General features: G+C 52.2%; 2 protein-coding genes across 5 annotated transcripts in view; one reads left to right on the top strand and one right to left on the bottom strand.

The window, feature by feature from the left end:
* KIF3C (kinesin family member 3C) overlaps positions 1 to 6,083 on the top strand; it is a 31,006-nt gene extending 24,923 nt beyond the window's left edge. Inside the window, exons 5-8 of one of the 4 annotated variants that reach the window (XM_063123689.1) lie at positions 1,368 to 1,487; positions 3,518 to 3,644; positions 4,968 to 5,143; positions 5,971 to 6,083. In XM_063123689.1, coding sequence (XP_062979759.1) covers positions 1,368 to 1,487; positions 3,518 to 3,644; positions 4,968 to 5,143; positions 5,971 to 6,064 — 517 coding nt within the window. In that variant the 3' untranslated portion in view covers positions 6,065 to 6,083. Of the gene's footprint in view, positions 1 to 1,367; positions 1,488 to 3,505; positions 3,645 to 4,967; positions 5,144 to 5,970 lie in introns of all 4 variants that reach the window. The other 3 variants (XM_063123687.1, XM_063123686.1, XM_063123685.1) reach the window with 3 other exon arrangements.
* RAB10 (RAB10, member RAS oncogene family) overlaps positions 1 to 13,056 on the bottom strand; it is a 196,742-nt gene that overhangs the window by 104,110 nt on the left and 79,576 nt on the right. The gene's annotated exons all lie outside the window — the stretch shown is intronic.

Genomic DNA, 13,056 nt, shown 5'->3' with positions numbered 1-13,056 from the left:
GGCTGGAGGCAAGTGGGGGTGGGCATCTCTTAAGGGTTGACGAATTGCCCCAGCTGGATGGGTCAGGCTAGAGCCAGCAGCTTTGCAGGAGCAGGTGGAACGCTATTGGCCCCTTGGTGTCACATGACCCTATGAAGCAGGACCCTGCAGTGCCCCACCTATCAGCACTGAAGAGCCTCCGCTGGGGGGCCAGGAGCCCCTGCTCTTGTGCAGCGAGGGAAGCCCCCGCACGCCGGGCGGACGTCTTCATCGAGCTGTCAGCTCCTGGGACTGTGGCTTGTCCCCTTCTGCCTCCGTAGCCCGTCTCCACTAGCCCCTGTCTCCCTCCACCCTCTCAGCAGCTCATTCCTGAGCTCGCTCTGGTCACTGCCCCTGACCTCTCTTTAAGCAATTCTGCGTAAAGATTTGCACGGCCCCCACAGCGCAAGTCTGGTGCTGCACAGAACATAGAAAGGCCACCATCTCTGTTGAGAGGGCCCTTGAGCAGGGGGTTGGACTCGATGGCCTTAGAGGCCCCTTCCGACTCTACGATTCTTTGATTTTTAACCCATGGATAGGCAACCTACAAATATTTTGGGCTACAACTCCCATCAGACCCAGGCCCCCAGCCAGCCTTGTGAACGACGCAGCGCTGGACACCAGCCAGCCTGTACCAGTGGGGGAGGAAGCTCTCATGGGCGATTCCCCAGCTGGGAGTCAGCCCTCTCCAGAGCTTATCTCCTCAAGGCCAAATCCTACACACTCAGTGGGAAGTGAGGTTCTTCCGGAGGAGAGTGCCCTGACAAGCTAGCTGATGCTAGGGTTCGCCAAAAGCTGAAACGCACGGCGCGGAAGGAAGGTGTGAGAAAGTCGTGAGATTACGCCAGAACCTGCCTCTGCACCAGGCGCTCTGAAGTTACGGGCGTTTGAGAAGTGGCTTCCTGTTCTTCCTGAATGGACAATTGTCTTGCTTAGTTTGCATAGTTTTGCCTAGGGAGATCATTTCCAAGAGGTTAGACTCTATTCAGGTAGAAGTGACGTTTGTGGCTTAATAAAAGCTTTGTGTATTACTTAGCAAGCCTCGTCATTTGCCTCCCATCGACAGGCAGCTTGATTCAGAGGGAGCAGCTGATGCATGTGGATGCGTGTGGATGCGTGTGCGTGCATCAAAGGCCAAGCTGATGATGCAGACGAATGGGGTCTATCGGGCGGGATATTTTATCCTAAAAATTATAAGCAGTATGGGACACAAGTCCCATCTATTTTAATTCCTTCGCCAAGCTGTGCCCCCCCGCTCCCCCCAGTCGGTCACGTGGGGCAGCCTGATGAGAGATCTCGTGGGGGGCGCTCTTCCCTTCACCTGCCTCTGCCCCTTCCCTTTTGCTCAGGTACCTGATCATTGAGAACTTCATCCCTCCTGAGGAGAAGAACAAAATCATGAACCGCCTCTACTTCGACTGCGAGGAGGACCAGTGGAAATTCCAGCCCTTGGTGCTGACTCCGGGAAGGTGAGCTGGTGGGGGGAGCGACAAATGGCCCCTTCGGTGGAAGGAGGAGTTCTCTCCCAAGGGAGGAGGGCTGTTCCCCTGAGCGGGAGCCAGCTAGGCCATGGCCATTGAGCAGGTCTCAGGTTGCTTTCCGTTCGTAGCTCAGGCAGGAGTGGCTAAGAGAAGGCGCCTCTGAGTACGGCCAGACGGCCAAAACAACAATGACGACAACAGCTCCCCCTCCACACTTTCCATCCGGAGGTCCAGTGGAACCAGGCCCAAACAAGGATTGCAGCGGCAACACTGCCGTGCTGAGGTTATCGGCCACCTCCCCCAGAATTCCCTCTTCCCTCTGAGTTTAGCTGCAAATAATCGCTTTAGGGTGGATTCCTGCATTGAGCAGGGGGTTGGACTTGATGGCCTTGTAGGCCCCTTCCAACTCTGCTATTCTATGATTCTATGACAGTGTCTGAAAGTGTTTTTAAATATTTGCCCCCAATACTATATTGCTCCCTGTTGTAATGCAAAGTATCTTGGAGGGGCCTGGTCTTGAACAGACAATTAAGACCCAGTCGCTTTACCCAAGACCTGCTCGTGGGGGAGATGAAAACTCCTAGAACTGGTTGGTTTCTTCCAATGGATCACCACAGCTGCCTGGATTTTGGGGCTCTCCTCGGGGCCGAGGCTAAGGAGACTGTCAGGATGAGCGCCTGCGCTCCCAAATGTGCCCCTGCACTGCTACTTCCGTCACTCTTCCCATGACGGTGATTGGTGGGGGATTCAGAACAAATAAAAGGAAGGACTTCTTCACACAGCTCATAGTTAAACTATGGAATTCACCACCACAAGAAGATTGAGGGGAGACATGATAGCACTCTTCAAATACTTAAAAGGTTGTTACACAGAGGAGGGCCAGGATCTCTTCTCAGTCCTCCCAGAGTGCAGGACACGGAAGAACGGGCTCAAGTAAAAGGAAGCCAGATTCCAGCTGGACATCAGGAAAAACATCCTCACTGTTAGAGCAGTACGACAATGGAACCAGTTACCTAGGGAGGTGGTGGGCTCTCCCACACTAGAGGCCTTCAAGAGGCAGCTGGACAAGCATCTGTCAGGGATGCTTTAGGGTGGATTCCTGCACTGAGCAGGGGGTTGGACTCGATGGCCTTGTGGGTCCCTTCCAACTCCGCTAGTCTATGATTCTATGTAGTGATGGCCACCAATTTGGATGGCTTTAAAAGGGGGTTGGATAAATTCCTGGACGTGAAGGCTACCCATGGCTCCTAGCCCTGATGGTTGTGTGCTATCTCCACTATCCGAGGCAGTAAATCTGTGCACACCAGTTGCTGGGGAACATGGGTGGGAGGCTACTGTTGCATCATGTTCTGCTTGTTCATCCCTGGCCGATGGCTGGTTGGCCACTATGTGAACAGAGAGCTGGACTAGATGGACCCTTCATGATCCAGCCTCGGGGCTCTTCTGATGTTCTTAAGAGAAGAGAAGAGAAGATTGAGGGGAGACATGAGAGCACTCTTCAAATACTTAAAAGGTTGTCACACAGAGGAGGGCCAGGATCTCTTCTCGATCCTCCCAGAGTGCAGGACACGGAATAATGGCTCAAGTTAAAGGAAGCCAGATTCCGGCTGGACATCAGGAAAAACGTCCTGACTGTTAGAGCAGTACAACAATGGAACCAGTGACCTAGGGAGGTTGTGGGCTCTCCCACCCTAGAGGCCTTCAAGAGGCTGCTGGACAACCATCTGTCAGGGATGCTTTAGGGTGGATTCCTGCATTGAGCAGGGGGTTGGACTCCATGGCCTTGTGGGCCCCTTCCAACTCTGCTATTCTATGATTCTATGATTCTAAGGGAAGATGAGCCTCGTTAGAAATGGCACATTTCAGAGGGGGCAGGCCCTTCAGCTCAGCCACAGGGGGGTGCCGGAGAAGCCCAGTTCAGTAAGCCACCTGTCCCATTTTTATCATAGCTGACCTGGAGCAAATCCAGGCGCATCCTTCATTTTTTAAAACTCATTTCTCCACAGCAGCAGAAGCAGCAGCAGCAGCAGCAGCAACACCGGGACCCAGATGAAAAAGCGTCCGATTTCCGCAGTGGGCTACAAGAGGCCCATCAGCCAGTACGCCCGCCTAGCCATGTCGATGGGCTCCCATCCTCGGTATCGGGTGAGCAAAAGGGCTTTGGGCTAGGGTGGAGAAACGGCGTTTGATGGAAGAGAGGCCCCTAGCACAGGGCTGGCCCATGGAAGACCTCCAGAAGTCTTGGACTTGAACTCCCAGAAGCCCCTGCCAGCATAGCCAATGGTCAAGTATGCTGGGAGTTGAAGTCCAAAACCTCTGTGAGATCTGAGTTCTACCCTAATATAACCAAGCTTTCAAGCCACAAGGCAAACACTGCCCACGTACCGATTGATTGGCTGATTGACTGACACATTTGTATCCGGCCTTTGGACCTGGAAGAAAAATCTATGAGGTAGCCAGCAAGTTATTAAATCCATAATGCAAACGTTGCTAACAAATCAAAGCCAAGAGAAAAGAAAGAAAACAGCATAGCTTTTTTTTACTTAAGGCTGTTAATTAGCTGTTAATCCGCAGAATTAACTTCTGATTTCGTCACCAAATTGAGATCTGAGCAGGACTCAAAGAGTGTTACCTTTCTTGCTTTTCTGCTCCATAACCTCTAGGTGGCAGTGTGGCATAGTGGAATAGCACAAAGACACAAGTGAAAAAAGCATTTTCTTTCAATTTCCCAGTTAAATACCTCATTTCCCTGCTCTAAAAAAACTTGCCAAAACTGCTCTTTAGACACAGTAGTGAACCTGGAGGATCATGACATTGTCTAAAGAACCCACAAACAACCGTGAGTAGGGAAAGATGAGCACACGGTAATTTCTTCATGTAGAAAAGCCTTTAGAGTAGACCCATTGAAATGAATGGGATTTGTTAGACTGACATTGCATGGAACCCATGGTCCCAAAGGCTCTCTGACAAAGCACTACCTTTGTCCAGTGCCTGAAGACCAGCAAGGAGTTGCGGCGGGGAGGTCGTTCCCAAGAAGGGAATTCCATAACCTTGGAGGTCCTGTCTCAGGTCGCGCTCCAGCAGAACCCTGAGAGCTGAGAGATCCTAGATAAAATCTTAAAATATGGGCAAGTTCATACGTCAGAAGAGCATCTGCAAGGGATCCAGGACCCAAACTGTTAAGGGCGAATTACAGTTAATATGCTTAACACAAAGATCTCGGTTGTCCCAAAAGATTCGTAGGGAGCTAGCCGAAGGCAAGAGCTATCCGCATTTTTCTAACTTTTAATGTGGTTTTGGGGGATCCCCTTCCTAAAAAAAGAACGAGGTGTTAATATCCTTCTCTCAATATATTTTTGTGTATGACTTGACTTCTCCTGCTCGGCTGCAATTTCGTGGGGAACTGACCTCTCGTTTCTTTTGACATCTTTCTGCATTGCCCCACCCCCCACCCCAATTTCACCACAGGCTGAAAACATCATGTTCCTGGAGCTCGATGTCTCCCCGCCAGCTGTGTTTGAGTTTGAGATCACACGAGACCAAAGCGAACGTGATCCGCGCGCACTGCACCTGGAGAGGCTCATGCGCTTGGACAGCCTCCTGGAGCGACCGGCAGCCTCCCGAGTCCGGAAGTCACGGTCTTGGTGAGTGGGCGAGTCAGCGAGCAGGAGGCCACGAGGGCCTGAGGGTGGGTCCTCGCGCCAGGAGCCTGGGTTCTGGGGCTGCCGGTGAGGTTTTATCCTTCGTAGGGCACAAGGCGGGCGATAACCGCTGGTCACGACGGCTGCCTGTTGCCCCCAGGGTCAGAAGCAGCCGGCCTCTCACACCGGTTGCGCTCAGGCCTTGCTTGGGGACGTCCCACCGGGGCATCTGATTGGCCACTATGCAAACAGAATGCTGGACTCAAGAGGCCTTTGGTCTGGTCCAGTGTGGCTTTTCTTAAGTCTCAAGATCAGCTTTGTTGGTGATGCAAAGGCGAGTAGCTCAGCAGGAAGGTGAGGCCCGGGCCGTGGGCAACGGGAGCCGAAGCTGGTCAAGCGAAAGCTGTGGAGCAGTCCCAGTGGTCACAGCCACCCAAAGCATCTTCACCCTGACTCCGAAGGGGTGGCGTTCTGCATGCGTCCGTAGTCCCCAGCCAATCAGGCTGTGAGATGTTCTGCAGCAATGGCAGGCCACCATGGGCAGGCTTCAGCCTCTTCCTTTGAGGCCGGCCCTGAGCTTCTGAGGATTAACAGCAACGGGGGAATCTCCACCGTGGCCTCCCTCTGAACATCCCTTGGGCATCCCGTGCGAAGATCGACTGCTGCACCTGCATGGGCCTTTGGTCTGACCTGCGTGGCAGTTTTTGGGTTCTTACGGCGGAGGAGCGGGTGCTTTGAAGGCCTGGGGCGTTTGGGCAGGGAGGGGAGAGGAAGGGAGGGAAACATGACCCCCTGCCTTTCTCCCTTTCTCTTTCTCATCTCACCCTCAGGTGCCAGAGCCCTCGCTCCCTGCCATCTTCAACGACACACGTGTCCCTCGCCTCCAGCTCACAGAACCCCTCCACAGCGCCGGCTCATGAGTAACGTCCCCCCGTGTCCTTTCCCTTCTCCTACCTTCGCACACGGAGGACTGTGCTCGTTCTCCCGCCACTGGCGGCCTCCGAGAACACGTGGTCCAGGAGCGGGCTTTTCCCCTGCACTAACTCATCTTTCTCTTTAGCTACTTCTTGTGTGTGTGTGTGTGTGCGTGTGTGTGTGCGTGTGTGCGCATGTGCGCGCACACACATCCGTATGAGATGGCGGCTCCTGGGCCTGCATCCCCCACCCTCTCTGGATCTGTCACTCTTATTTATTTAACATATTTATTTAGGGTGTGTCTTTGTGATGAAGCGGGGGGGGGGGGTGTTTCAGACTGAGCAGACTTTTCCGCTGGGGGAGGCCTCAGCCCCGGCTGCTGTCCTGACAATGTTGGGGGCCCCTGCGCAACGCACAACGTTCCTAGAAGACAACGGCTGCCCTTTCTTCACCCCGTTGATGTCCCGAGCCCTTCCGTAGGGCGAGAGGAGGCCGGACGTTCTGCACTACTCTCCAGTGGTGCTTCGCTGCTCCCCCAGTTTTCTCCAGGATGCTCTGCAGCGAGGACGGAGCGGGCGAGGCTTGGGATGGGCAGGACCTTAAACGGACCATCCGTGGAATTCCCTCTGCTCTTGCAATAAGAGCACAGGTCCCGCCTCACCGTCTGTTCGCCCTGCCCCATCGATGCAAGGGGACAGCTTGAGCGCCAGTTATGCAAGCGGAGCTTTGAGGGGTTAACAGCAATGCCTTCAGGATTCTAGGAGATCTTCTCACCAGCACCAGCTTCAGGCCATGGCCGGAGGGGCCCCCTGCATCCCCACCCCACCATGACTGTAAACACACCCTGGGTCAAGGTGTGCTGCATCTACTCACAGTCCTCTGTTTTGTGATTGGGGAGAGATATCCTAGAGCTGAAAAGCAGCCGGGCCTGGGGAAAGAAAGCACCCAGTTCCCCCAACAAAGCAGAGGGGACGTTGCATCTTTATCTGGAAATTCCTTGCAGTGGCCGCTGGGACAGGTGGGTTCAGTAGAGCATCCCGACAGGGGAGGCGAGGGCTCCCTGGGGCCAGTCTGAGGTCCGGAGGGGAAGGTGGAGCAATGCAAGAGAGAGAGAGACAGGGGTGGATTATTTCACGCCGCCGTGTCACGTGCTACTCGTCCCGCGTGTTCCGTGTGCCTCTGCATAAGCTATCCTTTGCACTCCGGCCTGTAGTTAGCTCTATGGCTGCCCCTACAACTGGCCCTCCACAGGACATTTTCTAGAAACAAGTCAGGATCTAGCTGGGGGAAACTGCAAGCGATCTCTAGTCTGGAGTCGGGCATTGAAACGGTGGGGTTGGGCCATGGCTTGTGCCACGAACCTGCTGCTGGTTGCAAGCGCTCAGCCTCCGTGTCTCCTGGCGGTCTTCCTCATGGAAAGACCCCACGGCTTCCAGGACCCAGCCACTAGCCGCTGTCACGGGCAGCAGAGAAAGGCACAAGAGCCACGAAGGGCTGGAGCTTTGGTGGGCCTCATGGGGGTACCTTCCTTTAGGAGCAGGAAGAGGAGGAGGAGGAGGAGGAAGGAGCATTGAGATTGGCTGCGGCCAGAATGCTCCGTCGGAGCCTGCAGCAGCTTGTGTGGCAGAAGGGCTGTTCAACTCTCTGTGAGGGAAGGAAGACGCCTCGGGAGAAGAAGGCTCTGGGACTGAGCTGGGCCAAGCCAAGAGAGAGGGCAGGAGCCAGCCTGCGAGAGAGACAGAGAGAGGGCAGGAGCCCCGTGGCATGTAGCCCTGGGGGATCCCCCTCTTCAGGGTTTGGCTAGCAAATCTCAGTTCCCTTCTTTGCCTCGCTGCGTTCTTGCTAGTATATTCCCACGCAAGGACTCTCTGGCTGCTTCAGCTCCTGTTTACTCTGGGAGCAAGCACAAGATCATTTCGTAGCCTTCCACCTTTAAGAGGGCGGCAGCAGAACAAATGCTCCCCGCTCTTCGGATGCTTTGCTCCTGAATGAAGCTGCACCCCGAATCCGCATATCGTGCATTTGGAGTGCAGAAGGAAAGGTAGCAGCTCTTCCCACGGCTCTGTGAGAACGATTTGGGGTCTTGTGCTTGTGGCGTCTGCTTCTGAAAGAAGAACCGCCAGGAGGTGGGAGGGGGGGCACTGGGCGGGGAGAGGAGGGGGGTGTCTTTGGCGGATGATTTTGGCAAGGAAGTGGCCACAGCGTGTTTTCTGGAAAGCGCTCGTCCTGATGCAGGAGAGGCTTCCCAACGGGGCTGTCATCGCAGGGTCAGTGTGTAGGCTGCCAATCCAGGGCACGTCCCTTGAGCCTGCCCTTGACCAGCTGCCCCGGGGGCTGCCAACCACCTTCGGCCCTGGCTAATCGTGGTGGTAGCTGCTGCCGTGCCAGGCGTGCTGGTCTGCCGGTCTGCCATGCTTTCTTTTGGTCCTACACATGCCTGGAGAATCATGGGGGAGACTACGGGAGCACTGCCAGAGGCAGCAGAGGAAGTGGTGAGGACAGTGCCGACAGGTGGAGAGGAGGAAGAGGTTTGACAGGTCATCCGGAGCGGCTCAGGGGGCCTCCGCATTGGAGAAGAGGCGTTTCCTTTTAGCCCGGCTGTTAGAGGAAAGTCCCGTTTGCTTCCTCCTTCACCTGTCCTTCGGTGCAGCTTCCACCAACTCAACCCATGCTTCCTTGCCTTTGGTTTCCAGAGTCCCTTAAGAGATCTGTGCATGGCCCTGGATCCAGGAGCAAGCACATCCAGCTGAGTTCTTCTAGGTTTACATTACAGCACAACAGCCATGCATGGCCAGAGGGGTCTGAGACTTTCCGAGGCCGGCTGGCAGCACATCTGAAGGCCCATCCGCAAGCTCAAGCCAATGGCCACGCTCTTTTGGGGTGGGCTGATAACTGGGCTTCCTGTCCTTTTTCGCCATGGGCCATAGAAGTCTGCTCTCTGGAGGCCTGCTGGAACGAAGGAGATGCATCCTTCCCATTAGCAAAGACTCGAGGCATTTGTTTTCCCCGAGGAACTGTTTTCCGCACCACAGCAAAGGTGGGAGATGCCGGCACAGTGGAAAATACTCCAGGAGAGACTCCTTCCCATCCAGCTTGGATCGGAACTGGATGCAGGTGTGCTGCGGCCAGATTATACCTCCTGCGCTACAGATGTTGGTTTTAGGAGTTTGGGGGCATCACTGGAGAGTTCACCACAACTACCCCCTCCCCAACGAGGGGAGCAACAAGCTACTTTTGATGCCAAAGTGCCCCCTTTACTCTCACCACCTGCATCCTCTGCGTCTGAAGATCTTTCACTCTCTGTATCTAAACCCACTGCTGTGCTGCCAATAGCCTCAGATCACTTCCTAGCACAAAACCCAAGGACAATGGTAAAGGCGCGCTGTTCTTTAAGACAAGGGCCGTTTCCTCTCAGCTGCGGCCTCCCTCCTGCCTCTGTACAACGGGCCGGGTCGCTCCCGTGGCCCAGCTGCATCGCTGCGACAACCTCAGATGGAGATTTCTGATGTTCTTTGTTCTTTGTATGTTGGCGAGTCTGTATTTACCTATGAATGTATGTGGTGGGTGCGTGTGTGGTGTGGGTGCGTGTGGGTGTCCCACCCAGGGAAAACTATGGAATTACTGTCTACGTGGGTGACTGGCGAGGGGAACAATTCCAGAGGGGTCAAAAAAGTGGGAGGGGTTGGCTGATTGGCAAGGAAAGGGCCTCGGCTGGGACCAAAATCTTTGTGCCTCTGTTGCTGTGGTGATTACTTAGGCAGTCAAAAGTTGATGTACGGTGGCCCATGCTTGTTGCTCTATACATATGAATATACAGGACATATTATGCATAGATATATTATACATAATGTACCGGCAGAGGTCGTTGTCCCTCACCCCCTCTGGTTATGGATGGGTGGCTCTTCAGTTTTCTGTAACGTTGCTTTGTTTTGGTGTGGGCCTGAACCGTGCTGTGGTAGCACCACAACCAAATCCCAGCCATGACAATAAAGGAATGAGCATTGTTGAAAAAGGCCCTCTCTCTCCCTCTCTCTCTCTCTCTCTCTCTCTCTCTCTCTCTCTCAGTCAATTGCATCCGTCTGACCCTTCTTTTGGGGTGGGGGAGGGAATGTTTGCCCTAAATCTCCCTGTCATCATCAAGGCAGACTTCCACAATGGATTCCTACATTATGACCAGCAAAAAGTCCAGACCAGCAAACAGTCATGTAATAAATTAAGATTTGGGCTGCAAGCCAATGAACACTTTCCTGGAGTGAATCCCTTTGAACTCAGTGGGACTTACTTCCATGTAAAAACGCATAATACTGCCATGTTAGCTAGGGCCAACTGACATCACAAAGTAGCATACCGTTCTTGACGCTAGATGCTCTGTAAAAGTGACAAAAACGGGGGTAGGGATTAAATATTTCAGGTCATGGTGAGAAATGGCCCAAAGTCTTCAGCTTGTAACTGTCTGAAAATGAAGCACAGGACATCATTAATTGGAATTAAGTGCAAACAGACTTTGTTTGTTTGTTACATTGCAATACTGCCCAATAGCTGAAGCTACCAGATGTCCGGTTGCATCAAAGGCCCTTTCTGCACCTAAGGATTATCCCAGGAAAGTGGAGGGATCGTCCCTGCCTGCTCCCGGGATCCCCAGTGTGTCATTTGCATGCACAGGGATGATCCTGGGACGATCCCTGGGGAAAAAGGGCAGGTGTAGAAACGGTCAAGGGCTGCTACAACAGAGAAGCAAGGATGGAAAGTGTCTAAGCCACCGGTCCAGCTGCTTCACCCACCTATTTCCACACAGTGAAGCTCCTTGTGTGTGTGATGCTTTCTTTGGCATGGTGACCAGCTGGTCTTATGACTACTTCTGTCCAGAATCTACTACCACACCCTCAATGCTTTCCCAAATCTTTTGTATCCCAGCATTACAGAGGCTGAGGCCATAGCTAAACCTAAGGTTTATCCCTGGATCGTCCAGGGGTCAAACCTGTTCATAGAATCATAGAATCGCAGAGCCGGAAGGGGCCTACAAGGCCATCGAGTCCAACCCCCTGCTCAATGCAGGAATCCACCCTAAAGCATCCCTGGCAGATGGTGGTCCAGCTGCCTCTTGAAGGCCTCTAGTGTGGGAGAGCCCACAACCTCACCAGGAAACTGATTCCATTGTCGTACTGCTCTAACAGTCAGGAAGTTTTTCCTGATGTCCAGCTGGAATCTGGCTTCCTTTAACCTGGCTTCCTGTGGCTTAGCATTCAGCACAATTGTGACATCTGTCTCTCTTGGGGCTGGCTTCCTCCACAGGGATGGCCCCACTGCCTGCCACTACTTCTGCAGGCATTTATTTATTTATTACATTTTTATACCGCCCAATAGCTGAAGCTGTCTGGGCGGTTCACAAAAATCAAAACCATAATAAAACAACCAACAGGTTAAAAGCACAAATACAAAATACAGTATAAAAAGCACAATCAGGATAAGGTCAGTCCCGGCCTCTGAGACTGTTCGGCTGGAGCAGGCTTGAGTCTTGGAGGCTATCAGTTTTATTGCTTTGGGTCTTCACACACACACACACGTGTGTCAGAGCAAACACAGGATTATAGGGACCTTCTTTTCCAGAGGTATGGTGCACAGGCAGGCCATGCATCGTACTCGAACAAAGTGTGGAAACAGCTACTTTGAAATGGGTGGGTGGGGGAATAGTTCCAAACAACTGTTAACGATACAAGTGTTATTTTACGGAAGAGGAGGACGCTTAGATGGCAATCCCCTAGCACATGGAATGGCATATTATTCCTAGTATCACTTAATAGAGATAGAGAAAGATACTAAGCAGCAATTACACTGTCAGGAATCCATTTCCTTTTGCTGGTGTTGTGAGGGCACCTAGCGGTCTTTCTATTGTATTGCTTCAAGTGTGCAGAACACACACATACCCCAACCAATTCTATCTTGAATCTTACAAAAGGATTTTAAAAAGTGGGGGTGGGGGAAGAATTAAAAGCTGCAGACATATGGGGTTGGGGACTATAAATCTGTTCACTTGTACTCTCGGCTTGGAATTAACACAATTACATTTCACAGTTGGCCCTTCAGGGTGAACATGAGCCTACTGTTCCAAAAATTGTACTGTCTTAATCAAATGAGTCCCAGAATTGCTTCACCACAAGACTTCTGGGTTATTATTTATTTATTTATTTAGCACCATCAGTGTACATAGTGCTGTACAGAATAAAACAATAAAATAGCAACACCCTGCCGCATAGGTTTACATTCTAATAGAATCATAATAAAACAATAAGAAGGGGAAGAGAATGCACCAAACAGGCACAGGGGAGAGTAAAACGAACAGTATAAAAGTAAGATCAAAATCAAGTTCTAAAAGCTTTAGAAAAAAAGTTTTAGCTGAGCTTTAAAATTGTGATTGAACTTGTAGTTTGCAAATGTTCTGGAAGAGAGTTCCAAGCATAAGGGGCAGCGGAAGGAAATGGACGAAGCCGAGCAAGAGAATTAGAGACCCTTGGACAGGTAAGAAACATGGCATCTGAGGAGCAAATTTGCTTCCCAATTTTCTTGTGAGAATTAGAGATGAGGATGAGAGTTCTACTTGGCTCAGCAATACTACAAACGAGAAGGATCTTGGAATTGTTGTAGATCACAAGCTGAATATGAGCCAACAGTGCGATATGGCTGCAAGAAAGGCAAATGCTATTTTGGGCTGCATTAATAGAAGTATAGCTTCTGCATCACGTGAGGTCCTGGTTCCTCTCTATTCGGCCCTGGTTAGGCCTCATCTAGAGTATTGCGTCCAGTTCTGGGCTCCACAATTCAAGAAGGACGCAGACAAGCTGGAGCGTGTTCAGAGGAGGGCAACCAGGATGATCAGGGGTCTGGAAACAAAGCCCTATGAAGAGAACTGGGCATGTTTAGCCTGGAGAAGAGAAGATGGAGGGGAGACATGATAGCCCTCTTCAAATACTTAAAAGGTTGTCACACAGAGGAGGGCCAGGATC

The sequence above is a fragment of the Elgaria multicarinata genome, chromosome 4, assembly GCF_023053635.1.
Source record: "Elgaria multicarinata webbii isolate HBS135686 ecotype San Diego chromosome 4, rElgMul1.1.pri, whole genome shotgun sequence".
Taxonomy (NCBI): Eukaryota; Metazoa; Chordata; class Lepidosauria; order Squamata; family Anguidae; genus Elgaria; species Elgaria multicarinata.
This window is presented reverse-complemented; position numbering and strand designations above follow the sequence as displayed.